This window comes from Aquarana catesbeiana, linkage group LG10 (genome assembly GCF_042186555.1).
Source record: "Aquarana catesbeiana isolate 2022-GZ linkage group LG10, ASM4218655v1, whole genome shotgun sequence".
Classification (NCBI taxonomy): Eukaryota; Metazoa; Chordata; class Amphibia; order Anura; family Ranidae; genus Aquarana; species Aquarana catesbeiana.
In genome coordinates this window covers 245,471,366-245,496,569 of record NC_133333.1, presented here as the reverse complement: position 1 = coordinate 245,496,569, position 25,204 = coordinate 245,471,366, and the positions used below count along the sequence as shown (strand labels likewise).

Genomic DNA, 25,204 nt, shown 5'->3' with positions numbered 1-25,204 from the left:
ATTTTCATTCTTATTTTTGGATTTTCAAATTTCCACATTTTTGAATTTTCGAATTTCATAATTTACGAAATTTTGAATGTCATAATTTCTGAAATTATGACTTTCATCATTTTCGAATTTCAGAATTTCCGAAATGTACGAATTTCAGAATTTCCGAAATGTACGAATTTCAGAATTTCCGAAATTTAAGAATTTGTCAAAATTCATTAGAAAACGAATTTGGAACTAAACGAATTGCACATGTCTAATGCTAAGGAGCTCCAGTAGCTAGGTGAATTGGACCAACCTGGGCCTTACATGCTGACTGGTGGCTACATTATTTCCTTTCTATTACAGGAGGCTGGACAATCGTCAGCTGTCAAGAAAAATTCCTAACAGTTGGTCAAAAACCAAATCTCCAATATTGAGTCAAGTTCCGAAAAAATGAAAAAATTATTTTTTGACCATAGACTTTGATTGATGATGCGATGGGAATGGTAAACCAAACTTTCTTTAGTGGTTTTGTCTTGTTAGGATTTTCGTATAAACAGGTTTTACTTTCCTTGATGATCCTCACGATTTATAGTATGATTCTTGTTGGAAACCTCACCATCTTTAGCGTCATCAAGATTGACATTCACCTACACACACCTATGTACTTTTTTCTTAGCTGTCTATCCATATTAGATGTTTGTTACTCTTCTGTTACCCTTCCAGCTATGTTGGTTTCGGCCCTAACAGGCAACACAAGAGTGTCCTTTAACCTTTGTTTCACTCAGCTCTATTTTTTTGTTTCTCTTGGTGGGTCGGAATGTCTTCTTCTGGCTGCAATGGCTTACGACCGATATGTGGCAATATGTGACCCTCTTTGCTACCCTGTAGTCATGAACAAGATATTCTGTTCCTATTTGGTTGGAGGATCTTGGTTTTTTGGATTCTTGAACTCTGTTCTTCACACCACATTGACATCTAAGCTGACTTATTGTAGAGATCGGCATGTGAACCACTTTTTCTGTGATGTTCCGGCCATGTTGAACGCTTCTTGCGCTGATACTCACACCAGCCAAATATTACTTTATATAGTCAGTGTTTTTCTTGGCATGACTCCTTTTATGTTCGTCGTTGCTTCCTATACGCAGATCATTTCAACCATTTTGAAAATCCACTCAGCCGCCGGTAGAAAAAAGGCCTTCTCCACTTGCTCCTCCCACCTCATTGTGGTTACGGTATTCTACGTGACTGCCAATTTCAACTATATTGGTCCAAAACCTGGGGAATCCTTTGATATCATACGACTATCTTCCATTTTGTACAGTGTTCTCACCCCTCTGTTCAATCCGGTTATATACTGTCTGAGGAATCAAGAGGTGCAACGGGCCTTGAAGAAAGCATTTACCAGGAATTATTCTGCTCTAAAATGATCATTATGTGCAGGGCTGCTGATAAGGCAGTACAGCCAGCCCTCCTGTACTGGGCCCAGGCACCATCAGTTCAAAATGGGGGCCCAAGCACTTGCTGAGCAGAAAGGCCGGCTATACTGTATTATTGCAGCCACGGAACCTCTTCTGCGTCCTCCTGCAGCGCTGCCAGCTTCTGTTCCTCTTTCCTCCTCCGGCTCCACAGCAGGGGGGTTGGCCCTAGCACATGCGCCCCTTACATCTGTTGTCCAGGCCCCCCATTTGCCATTTTTTTCCCGCAGCACCTCTGGCTTTCCTCCTCTCCTCTTCTGCCGGCAGCTATCCTGCGGGCACAAAGGGAGATGTTTCAAGTTTGAGAGCAGGGAAAGGTTTCAGGTTTGAGAGCAGGGAAAGGTTTCAGGTTTGAGAGCAGGGAAAGGGGCCGGTAAAGATGTACTTTACTGGCCCCTTCCTTTCTTGAATGAACACAGTGAGCGATCAGTACCAATCACTTCTGTGTTCATTCATCACCGAAGCATAATAAACAATGTTTACTATGCTTCAGTTTGTGAATGAGCAGGAAGTCTCAGAGGATTTCCTATTCATTTAATCTGTGCTGCTGAGGCTACCATGCCAGAGATGAGGAGAAGCCTAGGGGAAGCTGACTTAAAGAGGAACTGCAGTCTGCTCACATAATTTGTAATAAAAACATCTTTGCCATTCTGAAGCTTCCCTCCAACCACTTTGCATATTATTTTGTATATACTGTGATTCTGTGCTTGCAAAATATGCTGCAGAAATCTCCTTCCACTGAGTCTGGCTGCAGCCATTTTAACTGTGAGCAGCTGAAGCTGGTGCCCGTCCACTTCCTGGATTTACACAGACACACAGAGGCACACTTCCAGCTCTGCAGCTCTCATTGGCCCTCTTATGACTCATCCCCCCTCCCTTCCTGGCAAACTCTTATGAGAGTGAGTGAGAGAGCTGTGCATGATGTCATAAGCCTAGGCCAGGGATATGCAATTAGCGGACCTCCAGCTGTTGCAGAACTACAACTCCCATGAGGCATAGCAAGACTCTGACAGCCACAAGCATGCCACCCAAAGGCAGAGGCATGATGGGACTTGTAGTTTTACAACAGCTGGAAGTCCGCTAATTTCATATCCCTGGCCTAGGCCAATGACCAGATAAGAAACAGGAAGTGGGCTGTATAAGGGATTTACTGGCAGGAAAAAAAAGTTTTAAGTTAAAACAACAACAAGGGCAGAAGATTTAATAGATGGAAAGTTTGAAAAAATGGCTGAAGGTCTGCTTTAACAGTTTTGACAGGCAAATGGTGGGAACAGACGTCGGCTGCTGAAGAGCTATGGAAATGCAATGTTGGGGCCCCCCTCTGGAGATGCCACTGGCCACTGTATGGTGTTTGCTTACCCGCCCTCTGTTCTTTGCTGGGAGGAGATGAGGAAGGGTAAACAAACACTGCACAGTGGCGATCCGGCAGTTCCGATCCAGGAGAGCTGCAGTAACAGGAGGGAGGAGCTGGAGGGGCAAGAGAGCACAACCTTCACGTCCTTGCCTGTCTCTTTTCTCGCCAGATCTGGCTAGTCTCCTCCAGCCCTAAGCTAACAGGAGTAGTGAAGCCGCTGTCACTACTCATGTCAGCTTGTAGGTAGGAGCTCTACATGCAGTGCCCTACCACCTCACATGATACCACCGCACCCAAGGCAGCCATCCCTCCTGCCCACCCCTTGTCCCGGCCCTGGAAGTCACCTTCTCTATGAGACTTGGTAGGAGGAATCTAAAAACTCTATTTCGGAAGATCCTCCATTTCCAATTCCTCCGGTGGTGGACTGTCCCTTAGGGGGCTTTGGGCCCTGCATCAGTTTTGATGAAGTCAGGACATTAGAGCCCTGGAACGTAGGGGAGAAGATGCTGCAGGGGCCGGTCTAGCAGCATGGAGGAGTGAAGAATTGGATAAGTAGATCATCTTTTCTATAACCTTCATACTTAAAAGAGCAGTTAACTCTTGCCGTGTGGATGCAGCCTTACTACAAGGAAATTTTTTTTAATGTTTCCAGGAGCTGGGCTTTTAATTAGGGATGGGCCGAACACCCCCTCGGTTCGGTTCGCACCAGAACATACCGAACAGGCAAAAAATTCGGCAGAACACACAATCACCGTTAAAGTCTATGGGACATGAACATGAATAATCAAAAGTGTTAATTTTAAAGGTTTATATGCAAGTTATTGTCATAAAAAGTGTTTGGGGACCCGGGTACTGCCCCAGGGGACATGTATCAATGCAAACATTTTTTTTTTTAAATGGCCGTTTTTTCGGGAGCAGTGATTTTTTTAATTGAAACAATAAATGTGAAACAATAAAAATGAATTATTCCTTTAAATATTGTGCCTGGGGGGTGTCTATAGAAAGCCTGTAAAGTGGCGCATTTTCCCGTGTTTATAACAGTCTGAGAGCAAAATGACATTTGTAAAGGAAAAATTGTCATTTAAAACTGACCGCGGCTGTAATAAATTGTCGGGTCTCGGCAATATAGATAAAAACTCATTAAAAAAAAGAGCATGGGATCCCCCCCAGTCCATTACCAGGCCCTTTGGTAAAAAAAAAATTGCATGGGGTCCCCCTAAAATCCATACCAGGCCCTTCGGGTCTGATATGGAAATTAAGGGGAACCCTGCTCCAATTTTTTTTTTTTAAATGGCGTAGGGGTCCTCCCCAAAATCCATACCAGACCTGAAGGTATGGATTTTAAGGGGAACCCTGAGCCCAAATTTTAAAAAATGGTGTAGGGGTCCCCCTCAAAATCCATACCAGACCCTTATCTGAGCACGCAACCTGGCAGGCCGCAGTAAAAGAGGGGGGATGAGAGAACACCCCCCCTCCTGAACCGTACCAGGCCACATGGCCTCGACATGAGGAGGGTGCTTTGGGGTAACTCCCCCAAAGCACCTTGTCCCCATGTTGATAGGGACAAGGGCCTCATCCCCACAACCTTTGCCCGGTTGTTGTGTGGGTCTACGGGGGGGGGGCTTATCGGAATCTGGAAGCCTCCTTTAACAAGGGGACCCCTAGATCCCGGACTCCCCCCCTGTGTGAAATGGTAACAGGGTACAAATGTACCCTTACCATTTCACAAAAAAGTGTCAAAATGGTAAAAAAACCAAAACACTGCTAGGGGACAAGTCCTTTATTAAAAAATAAAAAAATAAAAATGTCCCACGATGTTCAGCCGACGGACCGAAAAAGCAAAAAAAAAATCCGCCACGATCCGCCTCCAAAGGAGGCTCCCGCCGTGTGACGCTTCATCGTCTTTGACAGTTCTTATGTAACTGAGGGCGGGGCCACCCAGTGACGTATCCGGGTGACCCCGCCCCCCCTCTGACGCACGGGGACTTTCCAATGGCTTCACCGTGGCATCAGAGGGGGGCTCCAAATGTTCACCTTTTATTTAATAAAAACAGAATCCAAATACATCCCCGGATAAGTACAGACCAGCATACACCGCTAACGCGTTTCACAACAATCACAATGCTCACTCATAGCTAAGGTGCCTAACCAACATACAGGTATATTATATATATATATATATATATATCCCTCTAAATAGTGAAACAATTAAACAAATAGGACACAAACATGTGAAATGTTAATTGATCATGAAAATCACCTGTGAATTTCAAGAGCATGGATACTCATTTTCTATTAACCATTAAATCGATAGTCAACTTTTCACAATTATTTTCAAGTTCAAAAGATACATTGAAAATAGAGAAAAAGACAAAAACAAATGCAAAAACGTTTAAACGTTATAAAACTTTGTATGCAAGTAAAATATCTGTGCACATATTTATATATATATATATATATATATATATATATATATATATACATACATACATACATACACACACACATATTGGGGGGGAAGAAGAAAAAGTAGAAATAACGATGCAACATATATCCAATCCTCCCCAAGTATATAGATGTGCACATACCAGCAGAACCTATATTAGAATGCACAGCATCATATGCAATATATACAATATACACAATGTGTATATTAGCATATAAAATTATGCATTGCAAAAATTATCAAAGGAAAAAAGTAGAAATCTCCAAAAATTATCAAAGAATAGATAAAAAAGACCACAAGATACCACATAGCTCAGCCACGATCTAGAAAATATATAAATGTACATATAGAGGCTATTCCATCCCACCCTCCAATATCCAAAGAAAATCAAATATAATAAACTGAAAATTAATAATAATAAAAAAAATTGAAATAAAAAAAAAATGAAATGAAAATAAAAAATAAAAATGAATAATAACAATAACATTAAAGATAAAAGGAAAGAAGAAGAAAGAAAAGGAATGGAAAAGAAAAGAAAATAAAAGAGGGGGGAGGGGGAAAGGAAAGGGAAGAAAGGGGAAAAGAAAGGGGAAGGATAGGTGGGGGGGGGGGGGGGACAAAAAAAAGAATTGAAAAATGGAGAAGGGAATCAAATCAATATATGATACAAATGCGTTACTCGTAGAAATGTGAAATATCCCATTCAAAGTTGAGGTCAAGGGGCTTTCTGGTACTGAGGTGAAAAATCCAATACACCTCTTTTTTACATAACAATCTAAACTTGTCATCTCCGACTCAGGTATTTGAATGTTACAATAAAATTTACGTTAAACCGAAACGTTACCGGTTTCCCCAAAGATTGCTCTCCTTTCCATATTACCCGGGTCTATAACAACGCAGAAACGGAACCTACTACGCTTCTTTATGTCCTCAGCGAGACAGATCATTCAATCATATTGGAAGACAACCACCACTCCTCCCTTGTCAAGATGGGTTTCAACCATGAATGATACCATGAGAATGGAGGAGATGCTGGCCTTAGACAACGACACGCATGAAAACTACAGGATGCTGTGGTCTGTCTGGCTCCGCTTCTCCACCTCAGACACCCTCATGAACATACTATAGAACCCACCAAGAATCTCCTAACGAGAACATTATCCCCGAGGCTCACCGGCCCATGAAGCCATTGACATGCCACCCTATACTCTAAACACTTATTTCCTCTAGATAACGTCCTCAGCAGCTTCTTTGCTCTCCCTTAACCTTCTCCCCTTATCCCTCACCTTCTACTTCTCCCTCTCCCTAGCTTATTCCCTGCCTCTCCCCGACCCATCCCTTCCCTCCCCCCTTTTTCCTCTTCTTCCTCTCTCTCTCTCTTCGAACTGAGCTTTTCTCTTTTACTCTTTACAATCCACATGTGCCATGAACTTCAAGGCTTACTAGCCAGAACCACCTCTTGTACCAAAGGACGGTCCTTCACTTTAGCTTAACACTACTAGAGAATGGAAGTCAAGCTGTGGGCGATAGCCATCGGGCTGACTCCCATCACATGTTTGTTTGTGACTGTCCATGGATGAAACTTTATGTTGTTCACTGTGTTTTCTATGAAAATGTTAATAAATATATTTTCAACACTAAACTTGTCACCTCCCCTTTTAGGTAGCATAATATTTTCAACCCCCTGAATACGCAAACTGCTGACATCCTTGCCATGACATTGGTTCCAACGTCTTGCTACATTGGTTGAATGGTCCTTAACTAAATTATACAAATGATCACCCCAACTGATCTCTCGTACGTCCCGCATATTGAACAGAACATTGTTCACAGGTAATCAGATATACCACAAACTTTGTATTGCAGTTAATAAATGTAGATGTTTTAAAATCCTTCTTCATAGAGCTAGAATGTACCGTGTCTCCCCTTTTTATATGGGAACAACAAGAACAACCATCCCCCCCACATTGATATGATTCTTTGAATTGTAACCAATGCGGACGATAAGGTCTACTTGTATAAAGACTTGGGTATAAAGTGCCACCAAACCACCGGGCCCAGGGATCAAGAAAAAAGAAAAAGAAAAGGTTTACAAAAAGACAAGAAGGGGCGGCAAAAGAAACCAATGGGGACAACAAAGACCAGTATCATCTACGGGATCAAACCCGAAAGTAACCTCAAACGTCCTGAATTTGTCACATCGTTCTTTAAAGTGATTGTGAGGGTTTGTTTTTTTAAATAACAAACATGTCATACTTAACTTCACTGTGCAGCTCGTTTTGCACAGAGTGGCCCCAAACCTCGTCTTCTGGGGTCCCCCGGCGGCTCTCGCGGCTCCTCCCCACATCAGATAACCCCCATTGTAGCTCTGGCTGTATGTTTAGAACCGTTGTCCTGCTTAGCCACTTGCTGACCAGCTCACGCCGATATACGGCGACAAAGTGGTTCGTTCCCGTGAATCGGCGTATGGGTACGTCTGTACCTTTAAGGGCGATAGCTCTTTTTTGTTTATAGCGCAAAATATAAAAACCGCATAGGTGATCAAATACCACCAAATAAAAGCTCTATTTGTGGGAAAAAAAGGACGTCAATTTTGTTTGGGTACAGCGTCGCGTGACCGCGCAATTGTCAGTTAAAGCGACGCAGCGCTGTATTGCAAAAAATGGTCTGGTCATTAAGCAGCCAAATCTTCCGGTCTGTAAGTGGTTAAAGGTGAACCTCTGCCCCAGTCTCAAGTCTTTTGCAGACTTTAACAGACTTTCCAGACTGTATTTGGCTCCATCCATTTTCCCATTAACTCTGACCAGCTTCCCTGTCCCTGCTGAAGAAAAGCATCCCCACAACATAATGCTGCCACCACCATGTTTCACGGTGGGGATGGTGTGTTCAGGGTGATGTGCAGTGTTAGTTTTCCACCACACACATAGTGTTTTGCTTTTAGGCCAAAAAGTTCAATTTTGGTCTCATCTGACCAGAGCACCTTCTTCCACATGTTTGCTGTGTCCCCCACATGGCTTCTCACAAACTGCAAACGGGACTTCTTATGACTGTCTTTCAACAATGTCTTTCTTCTCGCCACTCTTCCATAAAGGCCAGATTTGTGGAGAGCACGACTAATAGTTGTCTTAGATCAGTGATGGCAAACCTATGGCATGTGTGGGAAGGACACGGAGTGTCTGCCTCTGTAAGCAGCGCAGCGATACCGAGGAAGAGAAGAATGACTCCTCCGTTCCTGGACTTTGAGAGCCAATAGGAGAGCGGCTTCCTGTGCAGGGGCTCGGGCAGCGGGCGCTAAAGCATGACAATGTGGAGTACTCTGGCTGTACATACACAGGCAGGACAGTGCTATGGGGGAAAGGGGGGGCACAGAGGACACTGCTGTGTATGTGGTGGGGATGTAAAGGGGCCAGAGGACACTGCTTTTGGAAGGGCCACCCCCATAGCAGTGTCCTCTACTGGCCTTCACATCACCCACCTGATCCCAGTATTCTGAGCACAACGCATCTCTGATCCCTGTATTCTGAGCACAACACATCTCTGATCCCTGTATTCTGAGCACAACACATCTCTGATCCCTGTATTCTGAGCACAATACATCTCTGATCCCTAAATTCTGAGCACAATGCATCTCTGATCCCGCATTCCTAATCCCTGCATTCTGAGCGTAACGCATTCCTTTAAAAAAGCACCAAAGGTTTTTTCTGGGCAGAATCGTACGTTTTTAGTCCCTTAGGGCTCTTTCAGAGGGATGATCAGTCCCATCCTCTGTACAGAGCCACTAGTAGGTTTAATTCCATGTTGGCACTTTGAAAAAAATAAGTTGGTTTTGTGACGCAGTTTGGGCACTCGGGCTCAAAAAGGTTCGCCATCACTGTCCTAGATTATCCAACCTGAGCTGTGGATCTCTGCAGCTCCTCCAGAGTTACCATGGGCCTCTTGGCTGCTTCTCTGATGAATGCTCTCCTTGCCCGGCCTGTCAGTTTAGGTGGACGGCCATGTCTTGGTAGGTTTGCAGTTGTGCCATACTCTTTCCGTTTTCGGATGATAGATTGAACAGTGCCCTGAGAGATGTTCAAAGCTTGAAATATTTTTTTTTTATAACCTAACCCTGCTTTAATCTTCTCCATGACTTTATCCCTGACCTGTCTGGTGTGTTCCTTGGCCTTCATGATGCTGTTTGTTCACTAAGGTTCTCTAACAAATCTCTGAGGGCTTCACAGAACATCTGTATTTATACTGAGATTAAATTACACACAGGTGGACTCTATTTACTAAGGAGGCGACTTCTGAAGGAAATTGGTTCCACTAGATTTTAGTTAGGGGTATCGGAGTAAAGGGGGCTGAATACAAATGCCCCCCACACTTTTCACATATTTATTTGTAAGAAATTTAGAAAACCATTTATCATTTTCCTTCCACTTCACAATTATGTGCCACTTTGTGTTGGTCTATCACATAAAATCCCAGTAAAATACATTTACGTTTTTGATTGTAACATGACAAAATTTGGAACATTTCAAGGGGTATGAATACTTTTTCAAGGCACTAATTCTTCTGGATACACTAAGTAGCTGTGATAATCTGTACAGCGTTACTAGTACATGTCAAAGACGCAAAACTGTTTCCAGGCGTTCAGATTTGTTTTACTTTCATCATGAAGGGGTTAAACTATTCAAAGAAACAACACAAATTTTATGAATTAGAAAAATGAAGCTGCGCTACAAATATCACACAAGAAATGCAACCAAGGCACAAGTGTATTGAAATTGCTCCCAACACCAAAAAAGTTTTAAGATCAGTCCATAGATATAAACATATGTGCTCTTCATATGAGTTGTGACAACAACACCACAGAGTCATGTTCCTCCACCACACAGATTGCATGCTTACCAGAGGCAAGCTTAGTATGAGCTTGCGGCTAATAACCCCACCAGGGCCTTGTTCCAAAGGGATGAGGATGACAGCTCTCAGGTACTTAGTGTGGCAGGAACACACAACAAACGATCACAGGAATTCAATCATTCAATGGTGTCAAGCCAGAAGGTAACCCATAATGAAGAGGAACTTTCTAGATGTTTGTTTGCCTGGACCAAACCCCCCCTCCCCACACCTGGCCGTGTCCCAACGCGTTTCACTCTGCCTATGGGAGTTTACTCATGGGGATGCACACAAACTGGCCGAAGCCAACAGGCCAGTATGTATGAGGCCATAGCACAGAGTGTTGCTGCTAAATGCAGCCTCAACGCAGAAAATGATCAAATATGCTCCCATGTGAATGTAGTCTAAGGTGGGAAAAAAGACTGTCAGCATAAGGTAGAGAGGAGTGGGAGGGAGGGGTGGTAAAAAGTAGGCTTTATCCCAGAGTGGGCTTCAAATGAGCTTCTCTTAGACATGACAGCTAATCAATGTTAATGATAAATTCCAGGCATGGATATTTTTAAATAGTTATATTGGTTCAGCTTGGACCAATGTAACTATGTACAGCGAAGGGAAAAAGTATTTTATCCCCTGCTGATTTTATACGCTTGTACACTGACAAAGAGATGATCAATCTATAATTTTAATGGTCGGTTTATTTTAACAGTGAGAGACAGAACAACAAAAATATCCAGAAAAATGCATTTCATTTGATCCCCTATCAATCAGCAAGATTTTTGGCTCCCAGGTGTCTTCTATACAGGTAACAATCTGAGATTACCTGTATAAAAGACACCTGTCCACAGAAGAAATCAATCAGATTCCAATCTCTCCGCCATGGCCAAGACCAAAGAGCTGTCCAAGAATGTCAGGGACAAGATTGTAGACCTACACAAGGCTGGAATTGGCTAACAGAATTTTGCTAATGAACATCTGAATGATTCAGAAGAGAACTGGGTGAAAGTGTTGTGATCAGATGAGACCAAAATTGAGCTCTTTGGCATCAACTCAACTCGCCGTTGTTTGGAGGAGGAGGAATGCTGCCTATGACCCCAAGAACACCATCCCCACCGTCAAACATGGAGGTGGAAACATTATGTTTTGGGTTTTTTTTTCTGCTAAAGGGACAGGACAACTTCACCGCTTCAAATGGACGATGGTCGGGGCCATGTACCGTCAAATCTTGGGTGAGAACCTCCTTCCTCAGTCAGGGCATTGAAAATGGGTCGTGGATGGGTATTCCAGCATGACAATGACCCGAAACACACGGCCAAGGCAACAAAGGAGTGGCTCAAGAAGAAGCACATTAAGGTCCTGGAGTGGCCCAGCCAGTCTCCAGACCCTAATCCCATAGAAAATATGTGGAGGGAGCTGAAGGTTCGAGTTACTAAACGTCAGCCTCAAAACCTTAATGACTTGGAGAGGATCTGCAAAGAGGAGTGGGACAAAATCCCTCCTGAGGTGTGTGCAAACCTGGTGGCCAACTACAAGAAACGTCTGACCTCTGTGATTGCCAACAAGGGTTTTGCCACCCAGTACTAAGTCATGTTTTGCGAAGGGGTCAAATACTTATTTCACTCAAATGCAAATCAATTTATAACTTTTTTTAAATGAAATTTCTGGACATTTTTGTTGTTATTCTGTCTCTCACTGTTAAAATAAACCTACCATTAAAGTTATAGACTCATCGTTTGTCAGTGTGCAAACGTAAGAAATCAGCAGGGGATCAAATACTTTTTTTCTTCACTGTATATGCCATACCTAGATGATCCACCTAGAAGCTGGAAATGACTGTAGTAGACACCGCTACCACAGTGATCTGCACTAGCTTCTCCGAAGTCGCTTGTGCAACACGGGTGCCATTCAAAGAATACTTAGCATTTTCTGAGTAACCGCAAAGCATTCTCTGATGGGATAAAGTGGAGAGGCTGGATGGTTATGCCATGATCTCAACCTTGTCCAATCAGAGAACCCTTTGCATCGATTGAGAAAATGCTAAGCGTTCCATGAATGGTGCCTGTGCCAATTAGACAAATTTCTGTATTCAGTAAACAATAAGGCAGCCAATTAGCATTGGACCCAGAAGCTAGTGGAGATCACTGTAGTAGTAGTGGCGCCTATTACAGCGATGTCCAGCTTTTAGAAGGATCCCACAAGTAAGGTATCCCCTAGTAATTACTATGTCTACAACTCATGATACATTAGTGCTCCTTACACTTGTGGTCAGTGGAAAGAATTTCTCCCTTACAGATTGTTAAAAAGATCAATGGTGTCGCTGGTTACATATTTGAGAGGCAGAAATTGCTCAAGGAGCTCCTACTGACCTCTGGAGCAGGGATATCCAAGCTTTCTGAATAAAGGGCTGGTTTACGGTCCTTTAGACTTTAGGGGGGTCAAACTGTGGCCATCGGGAGTAGAAAATGTCCCAGCATCATTTAGAGTAAGCAATGTCCCATCTTTGCTGTCATTGGTAGGAACTGTTTTGCATCATTGGTGTCATTGGGCCCCATTATTGGTGTCAGTGGGAGGAATTGTGCCCCAATGTTGGTGTCATTGAGAGGAATTGTGCCCCATTGCTGGTGTCAGTGAATAAAATAGTGCCCCAAGGGCCAGATAAAAGCAGGCAAAGGGCTGCATCAGGCCCCTGGGCTACAGTTTGGAGACCCATTGAACCTTAGGGATCCATGGAACCCTGGTATATACAGTACATAGTTACATAACTTTCACCAATGTATGTATGTAAAAATATCCATACGCGAAAATCATCTATAAAGGCAGGATTTGTTCTCACAAAGGCTGGCTGTCCATCTCTTTTTGTCCTTCCTTGGAGGGGGGATGGCTTCCGAGCACAAAAACTGCTGTCGAAAGCTCAAAGCATGGAAAGCAGCATCCCAAATGAAACACAACTTTGACGAGTTATAACTAAAACTTTGCATAACCAAGACCCTTCATCTTCCTTAGGGCGCTTTTAAAATCCTTATTCCTCAGTGTATATATGATGGGGTTCAGGGTGGGGGTAATTACAGCATAAAACACAGGAACCAGCTTTTCTTCTTCTGATGAAAATTTAGATGTAGGCTTCAAATAGGCGGAGAAAGAAGTTCCGAAGAACAAGGTCACAACAATGAGATGAGATGTACAAGTAGAGAAGGCCTTTCGCTGTCCTTCTTTAGATCTGATCTTTAGTATGGTGGAAATGATGTGAATGTAAGATATTAAAGTCAACAGGAAAGATCCATATCCATAAGCACCGCCAACAATGAATAGGACAATCTCAGCATGCATAGTTTGACCACAGGCCACCTTCAGCAAGGGTGGGATGTCACAAAAAAACTGATTTATTCTGTTAGAAGAGCAAAACGTAAGGTGGAAAGTACAACTAGTATGGATCATAGAGTTTACAAACCCACTAAACCAGGAGCAGCCAGTTAATGTGACACATTTACGTCTGTCCATGATCATCACATAATGCAATGGGTGGCAGACGGCTACATATCGGTCATAAGCCATGACAGCTAGTAAGGTGCACTCAATACTGCCCAGGGCTATAAAAAAATACACTTGGGCAGCACAAGCCATGAAGGAGATGGAACTGGTCTTCAAGAGAAAATTAAAAAGCATTTTAGGAATGGTCACCGAGGTATAAAAGATCTCTAGAAGAGACAGGTTGCCGAGGAAGAAATACATGGGAGTGTGGAGCTCCGCGCTAAAGGTAGTTGTGACGAGGATAAGAGCGTTTCCTAGGAGAGTCGAAATGTAAAATATAAAAAAGACACAAAAAAGAGCAACCTGCACAGAGATCAGGGCTGGAAATCCAAGGAGGATGAACTCTGTCACCGTACTGGTATTCATCATGGCAATAAGAAGATGACAACAAAATGCTGAAATAGAAAAACAAGATCAAGGAACACGAGATAGACAGGACATAAGTTCTGACAAGAGGGAAGTCCCCCCACTTTTGAAACCCCGCTCTTCCCCCAAAATGAGGTGTGTATGCTTTGTTTTTGAGTTAAAACAAATCTTAAAGGATTAGTTAACCTTTTTACAAAACTCGAAAAGTTGAACTAACTCACAGCACCCTGGGTCCCTGCCGCACTTGGGTGATTATCTTTAACTGTGGTCCGGGCATTTGAAAAACACTTTTCTGCAACCTTCTTTTTTTCCGGGATGAACAAAAGGGGCTCAGATAGATTCTCATTGTTCAGCATGGTCACATTTCGGCACTGACCAATGCCCAATTCAGCATTGCAGGCATCACTTTTCAAATGCCCCGAACTACTACACCAGCTGGTGTGGACAGCAGAAAATAATCATTCATGGAGAAAAGTGCAGCAGGGACCAAAGGTGTGGGGAGGGTGTTGTTAGTTCACCTTGTTGTTTTATCCTGGTTGTATCCAGGTAAATTATACCTTTTTTCAGGATAAATTGGGCTTTCATTTGGTGGTAAATGTTAATGATAGCCTCTCATATTGTTTTGTTATCAAAGGAAAACTGGCCCAAGATAGTAAAAAAAACTACCGTATATACTCGAGTATAAGTCGAATTTTTCAGCCCTTTTTTTTGGGCTGAAAGTTTCCCTTTGACTTATACTCGAGTCCCCGCCGTCTGTCTGCATGATCAGCGTGTCATGCAGGCAGACGGCGGCCGGCGTGTGATGATAATGCTCGGAGGCTATTCCAGCTTTCAAAAGCCGTGCCTCCTGCTCTTCTGTGATAGGCTGGACAGCTGTCAGTGTACAGCCTATCACGGACATTCTCTCATCCTCGTCCATGGTATGAGAATGAGAGAATGTCCGTGATAGGCAGTCAGCGGTCAGCCTATCACAGACGAGGAGGAGGCGCGGCTTTTGAACTGTGGAATGGCCGCCGAACAGTATCATCACACGCCGGCCGCCGTCTGAGGATGGAGATCGCCACAGGGAGGAAGAAGATCGCCACAGGGAGGAAGGAGATCGCCACAGGGAGGCTACACAGGACACAGGTAGGCTGCACATGCACACAGGACACATGCACACAGGACACAGGACACACATGTACAGGACACACATGTACAGGGTACAGGTAGGCTGCACAGGACACAGGGAGGCATGCAGCTGCAGATGGGCATTATTGACCCTCTGCATTTCTCACCCTCGTCTTATACTCGGGTCAATAAGTTTTTCCCAGTTTTTTGTGGTAAATTAGGGGCCTCGACTTATACTCGAGTATATACGGTAAGTAAAACTTTAGCTGTATATTTCTATACTTCTTGCTGTTAACATGACCCGCCATCAATAACAAAACCCCAAAACATATTCCCCAACTCCTGACATTTGCAGCAATACCATATGTGTGTGTTGTTGTTTGTCTTTCTTTAAATTCTCCTCCGATTAGAAAATGTAAAAAAGACACAATGTATTCCGAAGGAGAAAGAGTATAGTGGTGGGTTTTACTAAATGATCATTGTGATAGCCAATCACATGCTAATCACAGCAAGCAGGTGATTAAGAGCCCGTCTTCCCAGCTTCCAATCATTATATGAGACATGAAGTAACAGCCTTCGTGGTGGGAGCGCGCTTCCAGCACAAACAAAAGGGTGCATATATTCAGCTCCTCAGAAGAAGGCCAACTTCTGTGATGCTGCATATATGATATACCAGTACCAACACTTTAATTAAAAAAAAAAAATCCAGGAGTTGGAATTTACGTGGTGGGAAGGAGGTTAAATTGAGGTGGTAAAGTGTATCTACATTTAAATCTTTTTTTTTTTTTTTTTTTTTTAGTCTTGGGCATTATAGTGAAGGTCTGTATTTTTTTCATGTTTTCCCTGCTGTCACTGTAGGTATTGGGGAAATTCACCTTTCTGGTCCAGGTCAAAACATGGGATCCTAAGCCCATCTAGAAACTGGGTGTTGAAGAACATTGTTGAGATTTACCCTTCTGGTCCTGGTCAAGAAAATGATCCAGCACTAGAAAAACTTGGGATCCCAAGCCCACCTAGGATTTTGTCTGAAGGAAGTGTGTTGAAGGAAGATGTTGAGACTCAACCTTCTGGTCCTGGTCAAGAAAATGATCCAGCACTATCCAGCTCTAGAAAAACTTGGGATCCCAAGCCCACCCAGAATCTTGTCTGAAGGCCCTTGATGACGCCATTGTCTAGGTGTGGATGGAAGAGGGTATATGAGGTTAGCGTATTTTTGATATTTTTCCTAATATCTGATCCTTTTATATAACCAATAGGCTACAAACCATTATACTTGTCACACCCATTAACTGACCCTTGAAAATCAAAAATAAACGTTTTAGTCTAATAAACTAACTTTTGTCTGACTTCCTACTTCCGCTGTCTTATTTCCACATTGAAAGAAATCAGACATACACTATATTAACAAAAGTATTGGGACGCCTGCTATTACACACACATGAACTTTAATGGCATCCCAGTCTTAGTCCGTAGGGTTCAATATGGAGTTGGCCCACCCTTTGCAGATATAACAGCTTCAACTCTTCTGGGAAGGATGTCCACAAGGTTTAGGAGTGTGTTTATGGGAATGTTTGACTATTCCTCCAGAAGTGCATTTGTGAGGTCAGGCACTGATGTTGGATAAGAAGGCCTGGCTTGCAGTCTCCACTCTAATTCATCACAATGATGTTCTGTCGAGTTGAAGTCATAACTGTGTAGGCCAGTCAAGTTCCTCCACCCCAAACTCGCTCATTCATGTCTTTATGGACCTTGCTTTGTGCACTGGTCCAAATCATTTGGTAGAGGGGGGGATTTTGGTGTGGGGTTGTTTTTCAGGGGTTGGGCTTGGTCCCTTAGTTCCAATGAAGGGAACTCTTAAGGCGTCAGCATACCAAGACACTTTGGACAATTTAATGCAACTTTGTGGGGACAGTTTGGGATGGCCCTTCCTGTTCCAACATGACTGCGCATGTACAAGGATAAGTTCACTTAAAAACAAAAAATAAATGCACATTTTTTTGCAGGTTTTGCCCAAAAATATCTAAAAAAGCCAGGCCAGTTCTGGAAAAGCATTCTTTGGAATGGATGAAACTAAGATTAATCTGTACCAGAATGACAGGGGTAAAAAAAGAGTGGAGAAGGCTTGGAACATCCCATGATCCAAAGGACACATTGTCATCTGTGGTCACATGGTGGAGCTTGCAGTGTGATGCCATGGGCATGCATGGCTTCCAGTGGCACTGGGTCATTGGTGTTTATTGATGATGTGACAGAAGACAGAAGCAGTCGGATGAATTCTGCAGTATTTAGAGATTTACTGTCAGCCCAGATTCAGCCAAATGCAGCAAAGTTGATTGGACGACGCTTCACAGTACATATGGACAATTATCCAAAACACACTGCAAAAGCAACCCAGGAGGAAGGAAAAGAAGCGTAATATTCTGCAATGGCCGAGTCAATGACCTGATCTCAACCCAACTGAGCATGAATTTCATTTGCTGAAGGCAAAACAAAAAGCAGAAAGACCCACAAAGAACAACTTTGGGGGTCCTAGTAGATGATAGGCTCAGCAATGGCATGCAATGCCAAGCTGCTGCTAACAAAGCAAACAGAATATTGGCATTAAAAGGGGGATCAACTCCAGAGATAAAACAATAATTCTCTCACTCTACAAGACTCTGGTCCGGTCGCACCTGGAGTATGCTGTCCAGTTCCGGGCACCAGTCCTCAGGAAGGATGTACTGGAAATGGAGCGAGTACAAAGAAGGGCAACAAAGCTAATAAAGGGTCTGGAGGATATTAGTTATGAAGAAAGGTTGCGAGCACTGAACTTATTCTCTCTGGAGAAGAGACGCTTGAGAGGGGATATGATTTCAAATTATAAATACCGTACTGGTGCCCCCACAATAGGGATAAAACTTTTTCGCGGAAGGAAGTTTAATAAGACATTTGGCCACTCATTAAAATTAGAAGAAAAGAGGTTTTACCTTAAACTACGTAGAAGGTTCTTTACTGTAAGAGCGGCAAGGATGTGGAATTCCCTTCCACAGGCGGTGGTCTCAGCGGGGAGCATCGATAGTTTCAAAAAAACTATTAGATATGCACCTGAACGACCGCAACATACAGGGGATATACAATGTAATACTGACACATAATCACACACATAGGTTGCACTTGATGGACTTGTGTCTTTTTTCAACCTCACCTACTATGTAACTATGTAACTGAAGACAGCTTCAGTTAGAGCCTGGCAAAGCATCAGAAAGGAGGAGACCCAGTCCTTGGTAATGTCCATGGGTTCCACATTTCAGGTAGTCATTGCCAGTAAAGGATTCTCAACAAAATATTAACCACTTGCCGCCCGCCATATAGCAGAATGACGTCGGCAAAGTGGTTTCAATATCCTGACTGGACGTCATATGACGTCCTCAGGATATTGAGCTGCTGCGCGCCCCCGGGGGCGCACATAGCGGCGATCGTTGTTGCGGGGTGTCAGTCTGACACCCCGCAACATCGATCTAGGTAAAGAGTCTCTGATGGACTCTTTACCACGTGATCAGCCGTGTCCAATCACGGCTGATCACGATGTAAATAGGAAGAGCCGGTGATCGGCTTTTCCTCACTCGCGTCTGACGCGAGTAGAGGAGAGCCGATCGGCTGCTCTCCTGACAGGGGGGGTCTGTGCTGATTGTTTATCAGCACAGCCCCCCCTCGGATCCTACCCAGGACCACCAGGGAAGCTGCCCAGGACTACCAGGGAAGCCGCCCAGGACCACCAGGGAAACCAGCAACACTGGACCACCAGGTATGCCCCCTAGACCCCCAGGGAAATACAGATCTGTGCAAAGGCAGCTGCCAATCAGTGCCCACTCCCATGCCTACCACTGCCAGTTCCACCAGGGATGCCCATCAGTGCCACGTATCAGTGCCCAGCAGTGCGCCTATCAGTGCCCAGCAGTGCCGCCTATCAGTGCCCAGCAGTGCCATCCATAAGAACCCATCTGTGCAGCCTTTCAGTGCCCATAGGTGTTGCCTAACAGTGCCCATCAGTGCCCACCAGTGCCACCCATAAGTGCCACCTATCAATGCCCATCAGTGCCACCCATCAGTGCCGCATATCAGTGCCCATCGTCAGTGCCCGCTCATCGCTGCCACCTTATCAGTGCCCGTCAGTGCCGCCTTATCAGTGCCCATCAGTGAAGGAGAAAACTTACTTATTTACAAAATTTTTAAACAAAAACAAAAGCAAAACTTTTATTTTTTTCAGAATTTTCGGTCTTTTTTTATCTGTTTCGCAAAAAATAAAAACCGCAGAGGTGATCAAATACCACCAAAAGAAAGCTCTATTTGTGGGAACAAAATGATAAAAATTTAGTTTGGGTACAGTGTAGCATGACCGCGCAATTGTCATTCAAACTGCGACAGTGCTGAAAGCTGAAAATTGGTCTGGGCAGGAAGGTGTCTAAGTGCCCGGTATTGAAGTGGTTAAAAATTAACATTTTATTTATGATTATATTCATTTGACCATTTACATTTGAGCCCCTGCAAATGGGGGACTGTGTATAAAAATGGCTGCAGTTCCCAATATTTGTACTTGATATTTATGTTCAACCCCTTGAATTAAAGCTGAAAGTCCGCACTTCAAATTCATTTGGATTGTTTCATTTTAATCTTATTCTGGTGTCATACAGAGCCAAAAGTATGAAAATTGTGCCTGTGTCCAAACATATATGGACCTAACTTGTATATGTATATACAGTGTCTCACAAAAGTGAGTACACCCCTCACATTTTTGTAAATATTTTCTTCTATCTTTTCATGTGACAACACTGAAGAAATGACACTTTGCTACAATGTAAAGTAGTGAGTGTACAGCTTGTATAACAGTGTAAAGTTGCTGTCCCCTCAAAATAACTCAACACACAGCCATTATTATAGGGCAAAAAATAATGCAGAGGTGATCAAAACCACCAAAAGAAAGCTCTATTTGTGGGGGAAAAAAAGGACGTCAATTTTATTTGGGTACAGCGTCGCACAACCGCGCAATTGCCAGTTAAAGCAATGCAGTGCCGTATCGCAAAAAAAAAAAGGCCTGGTCACGAAGGGGGGTAAATCTTCCAGAGGTTAAAAGTGCTTTTGCGTATGTTTTTATTCTACATCTCTGTTATTAGTAATAATAAAACAAAGACAAAATAATGAATTCCAGGTTGAACAATCTACATACTTACATTGTAAGACAAAAAAAGGGGATATAATTCAGTCAAAAATACTGAGTTGATGGTACAGACAACAAGACTTGATAAGCAATGCTTTGTCACAATTTTACCAAAGATCCAATGTGATAACTAGTGTAAGAACAACGTACTATAATAATTAAAACAAAAATGTGGGCTGTAAGGGCAGAGATGAAAGACCTAAAATACAGAAAACAAATTAAAAGCTTGGCGGGAAAAAAATTCACGCTTTACGATGAGTGAAATGGAGAATTAATTTCCCCAAAATTTGATCATTTCTGCAAAATACATCGGAGGTAAATAGGAAGGCAAATAAAAAGGTGTTAATTTTTAAAGGTGTATTAGAGATCTGCTTTAGTGCCACAATAAGGTGCATCATTATTTTATGTTCTTTTCACAGAAAGAAAAAACTGTCAAAATAATTTTACATAAACAATACTATATTGAAATAAAACTTCAAAGAATATTATATTAAATAAATCCTTTTTTTTTTTCAGAAAGAAAACATAGATAACAAAAAGTAGTAAAACAAAAACAATTTACTGCAACAGCACACAAAACCTGAATATACAAAAAGGGGAAAACATATACACAATAAACACACAAACAAAAAAAACAAAAGCTCCATTAAAAGAATTTTTTTTTTTTTTTTGCAAATACATTTCAGCTCAAACCCAAAAAAGCTTAATTTTTGGGGCAAAATTTTGCAGAAGAAATCAAAAGAAAATGTTATATGTGATCATGGTGTCTTTAGAAAAACTACACAGTAATATCAGATTACGATCAGTATTCTTGTTTAATGTTCACAGAAGAATGCTTCCGACATGCCTTATTTCCAACGAGAAACAGTGAGATTTATATACTTCCAGGATCCTTTGGGATTGCAGCAATAATATTAATAAAAGCTTTCAATCTTCTGGGAAATAGCAGACATTGAACAATTATGAATCCTTAAAGCAGCCTGCTAAACCAAACAAAGCCAAAAAAAAAAAAGAAAGGAAAAATTGGGGAATTTTAATTATTTTTTAACCACTTAAGGACCGAGCCTCTTTCTGAGATTTGTTGGTTACAAGTTTTTTTTTTTGCTAGAAAATTACTTAGAACCCCCAAACATTATACATTTTTTTTCTAACACCCTAGAGAATAAAATGGCGGTCGTTGCAATACTTTCTGACACATCGTATTTGCGGAGCGGTCTTACAAGCGCACATTTTTGGGGAAAAAAATACACTTTTTTGAATTAAAAAATAAGACAACAGTAAAGTTAGCCCAATTTTTTTTATATTGTGAAAGATAATGTTACGCCGAGTAAATTGATACCCAACATGTCGCGCTTCAAAACTGCGCCCGCTCGTGGAATGGCGACAAGCTTTTAACCTTAAAGTTCTCCATAGGTGACGTTTAAAAAAATTCTACAGGTTGCATGTTTTGAGTTACACTGGAGGTCTAGGGCTAGAATTATTACTCCCGCTCTACTGATCGCGGCGATACCTCACGTGTGGTTTGACCACCATGTTCATATGTGGGCGCTACTCCCGTATGCGTTCGCTTCTGCGCGCGAGCTCGGCGGGACGGGGCGCGTTTAAAAAAAAAAATTTTTTTTCTTATTTATTTTACCTTTTATTTTTACACTGTTTTTAAAGAAAAAAAATTGTGTTACTTTTATTCCTATTACAAGGAATGTAAACATCCCTTGTAATAGAAAAAAAGCATGACAGGACCTCTTAAACATGAGATCTGGGGTCAAAAAAGACTTCAGATCTCATATTTACACTTAAATGCAATTAAAAAAAAAAAAAAAATAGTCATTTACAAATATAATTTTAAAAAATGGCCCTTTAAGAGCTGTGGGCAGAAGAGACTTTTGACGTTGCTTCCACCCTGCATTGTTATGGAGGTGGGTGGGGGCCGTCTTCCCCTCACTCGTCACCATGCCCAGCCAGGGTGAAGATCCGATCATTTCAGCCGCAGCCAACGGAACCGGTAAGTGGCAGAGGGCACTGGAGCGCGGCGGGGGGGCCCTCTCCCACCGCCGATAAAAGTGATCTTGCGGCGAGTCCACAGAGACCACTCTTATCAGTAACTGGACCGCTGGCCGAACATGAGGTTACCGGGGTTATGGCAGCTAGCTGCTGCCATAACAACAATATCCCCCGTAATAGTTAGGACGTATATAGGCATGCGGCGGTCCAGAAGTGGTTAAACTATGTTACAGAACTGATGTTTTGTAGTTTTGCTTGAGGCTGTAAAAGTCTTAGATTGTAAATACACTATTTTGTCAAAAGTATTGGATGAGAAAGTTTGGGGTGGAGAAACTTGATTAGCCAGCACAGAGTCCTGACCTCAACCCCATAGAACACCTTTGGGATGAATTAGAGCGGAGACTGCGAGCCAGGCCTTCTCTCCTAACATCAGTGCCTGACCTCACAAATGCTCTTCTGGAAGAACGGTCAAACATTCCCATAAACACACTCCTAAACCTTGTGGACAGCCTTCCCAGAAGAGTCGAAGCTGTTATAGCGGCAAAGGGTGGGCCAACTCAATATCAAACCCTACGGACTAAGACTGGGATGTCATTAAAGTTAATGTGTGTGTAAAGGCAGGCGTCCCAATACTTTTGTTAATACAGTGTAAATGCTGGCAGACCTTGGTCAATTTTTTCACTGGTGTCTCCTGGCTGGTCAAAGGATGAGTATCTCATCTCTTCTCTGCAGCACAGATTGACACTCTTGTAGTTATCTGTTAGCACTGTTCTCTGTAGGAGTAATGTCTGCTCAGGCTGGCATGATGATACACCATCAGGAGGCGGGTCCTTGACACTCTGGGCTCACAGAAAGTAGGTTAATTGATCTCGGCATCATTAAAGAAGAACAACCAAAGCTCGTTTGACTATACTTCTCTCGTGGATCACAGGAGTCCAGCTGTTGGCTGATGTCACAGAGCCGGTCCAGGCTTGGGAAGGAGCATGACCATATGGTCGGGATCCACCCACATGCCTGGACCAGCACCCGGCTCAGCCTCTTAGCGAACCCGAGAGCCTGAACCAGCTGCTCCTGCCCCCTCCACAGCCCAGCACTCCAGCGAGCACAGGGCGGGCAGAGCCGAGAGCTGGTGACTGACAGTCGCCAGCCCTCTGCTCATGGAGCTGTGAGAACTGCCGATCGGCGGTGTTTGATTGCTCGGTTCTCAGTGTTAGAGTCGGCAGGGGGAATCCCATGCTTCTCTTCTAAATCTGGAAGAGGATCAGCACTGATCCAGGAGGGTAAAGACTTTTATACAAAAAAAAACTTTTGGCATAAAAACCCCCCAAAAAACTGCATTTGATGTATTTTTTATTGTTAAAATGGAGCATACCAAGTCATTCATAGTTGTTAACCTATTACCTTTGACAAAGATCATAGTGCCCCCCTGACAATTCCTTCATCTGCTTTTCTCTACAGCAGGGAGAGAGACATCTTTGCTCAAGTATCATGCAGAGTCACCATCTACTTTATGGCCTGAGATAACACAATCATGTACAGTGCCTTGAAAAAGTATTCACACCCTTTGAACTTTTACACATTTTGTAATGTTACAACTAAAAGCATAAATGTATTTTATTGGGATTTTATGTGATGGACCAACACACATATCTTTTTTTTTGTAGGCCAAAAAGTAAAATTTTGGGTTTATCTGACCAGAGCACCTTCTTCCACATGTTTGCTGTGTCCTCCACATAGCTTCTCACAAACTGCAAACAGGACTTCTTATGACTTTCTTTCACCAATGTCTTTCTTCTTGTCACTCTTCCATAAATGTCAGATTTGTGGAGAACACGACTAATAGTTGTCCTGTGGACAGATTCTCCCACCTGAGCTGTGGATCTCTGCAGCTCCTCCAGAGTTACCATGGACCTCTTAGCTGCTTCTCTGATGAATGTTCTCCTTGCCCGGCTGGTCAGTTTAGGTGGACGGCCATGTCTTGGTAGGTTTGTAGTTGTGCCATACTCTTTCCATTTTCAGATGAAGGATTGAACAGAGCTCCGTGAGATGTTCAAAGCTTGGGATATTTTTTTATAACTTAACCCTGCTTTAAACTTCTCCACAACTTTATCCCTGACCTGTCTGGTATGTTCCTTGGCCTTCATGATGCTGTTTGTTCACTAAGGTTCTGTAACAACCCTCTGAGGGCTTCAACAGCTGTATTTATACTGAGATTAAATTACACACAGGCGAACTCTACTAATTGGGTGACTTCTGAAGTCAATTGGTTCCACTAGATTTTTGTTAGGGGTATCACAGTAAAAGGGGGCTGAATACAAATGCAGGCCACACTTTTCACATATTTATTTGTAAAAAAAATGTAAAAACAATTTATCATTTTCCATCCACTTCACAATTATGTAACACTTTGCGTTGGTCTACCACATAAAATCCCAATAAAATACATTTACGTTTTTGGGTTGTAACATGAGAAAATTTTAAAGGGTGTGAATACTTTTTCAAGGCAATAATGCTTCTGGATGCACTAAGTAGCTGTGATAATCTGTACAGTTTTACTAGCACATGTCAAAGTTGCAAAACTGTGTCCAGGCGTTAAGATTTGCTTTACTTTCATCACGAAGGTGTTAAACTTTTCAAAGAAACAACACAACTTTTATGAAGCCTTGTCATTATACATGTTCATCTAAAGAAATCCCCGCAGGAACATAAAAGACAACGCTAATAAAGTAAGAAAACAGAGTTTATTGGAAGATATTACAGCATTTCTGACAACCATAAAGAATCACATACACAGACTCAACTTCTATGGAGCACTCATTCTAAACGGAAGGATTATTATAGTAACAGCTAACAATCTCCTTCTAGAAGTACCGTAAGTTATA

At 42.7% G+C, this 25,204-nt stretch overlaps 2 protein-coding genes across 2 annotated transcripts; one reads left to right on the top strand and one right to left on the bottom strand.

Annotated features, from left to right (window-relative positions):
* Nucleotides 1-467: 467 nt before the first annotated feature.
* Nucleotides 468-1,400, top strand: LOC141109910 (olfactory receptor 5V1-like). The gene has a single exon (XM_073601163.1). The coding sequence runs from the start codon at nucleotides 468-470 to the stop codon at nucleotides 1,398-1,400; it is 933 nt and encodes a 310-aa protein (XP_073457264.1).
* Nucleotides 1,401-13,087: 11,687 nt separating this feature from the next.
* LOC141109909 (olfactory receptor 5V1-like) lies at nucleotides 13,088-14,020 on the bottom strand. Its single transcript, XM_073601162.1, has one exon. The coding sequence runs from the start codon at nucleotides 14,018-14,020 to the stop codon at nucleotides 13,088-13,090; it is 933 nt and encodes a 310-aa protein (XP_073457263.1).
* Nucleotides 14,021-25,204: the final 11,184 nt, after the last annotated feature.

Coding starts and splice junctions, on each gene's coding strand:
- LOC141109910 (XM_073601163.1), top strand. CDS start 468: ATGGGAATGGTAAACCAAACTTTCTTTAGTGGTTTTGTCTTGTTAGGA.
- LOC141109909 (XM_073601162.1), bottom strand. CDS start 14,020: ATGATGAATACCAGTACGGTGACAGAGTTCATCCTCCTTGGATTTCCA.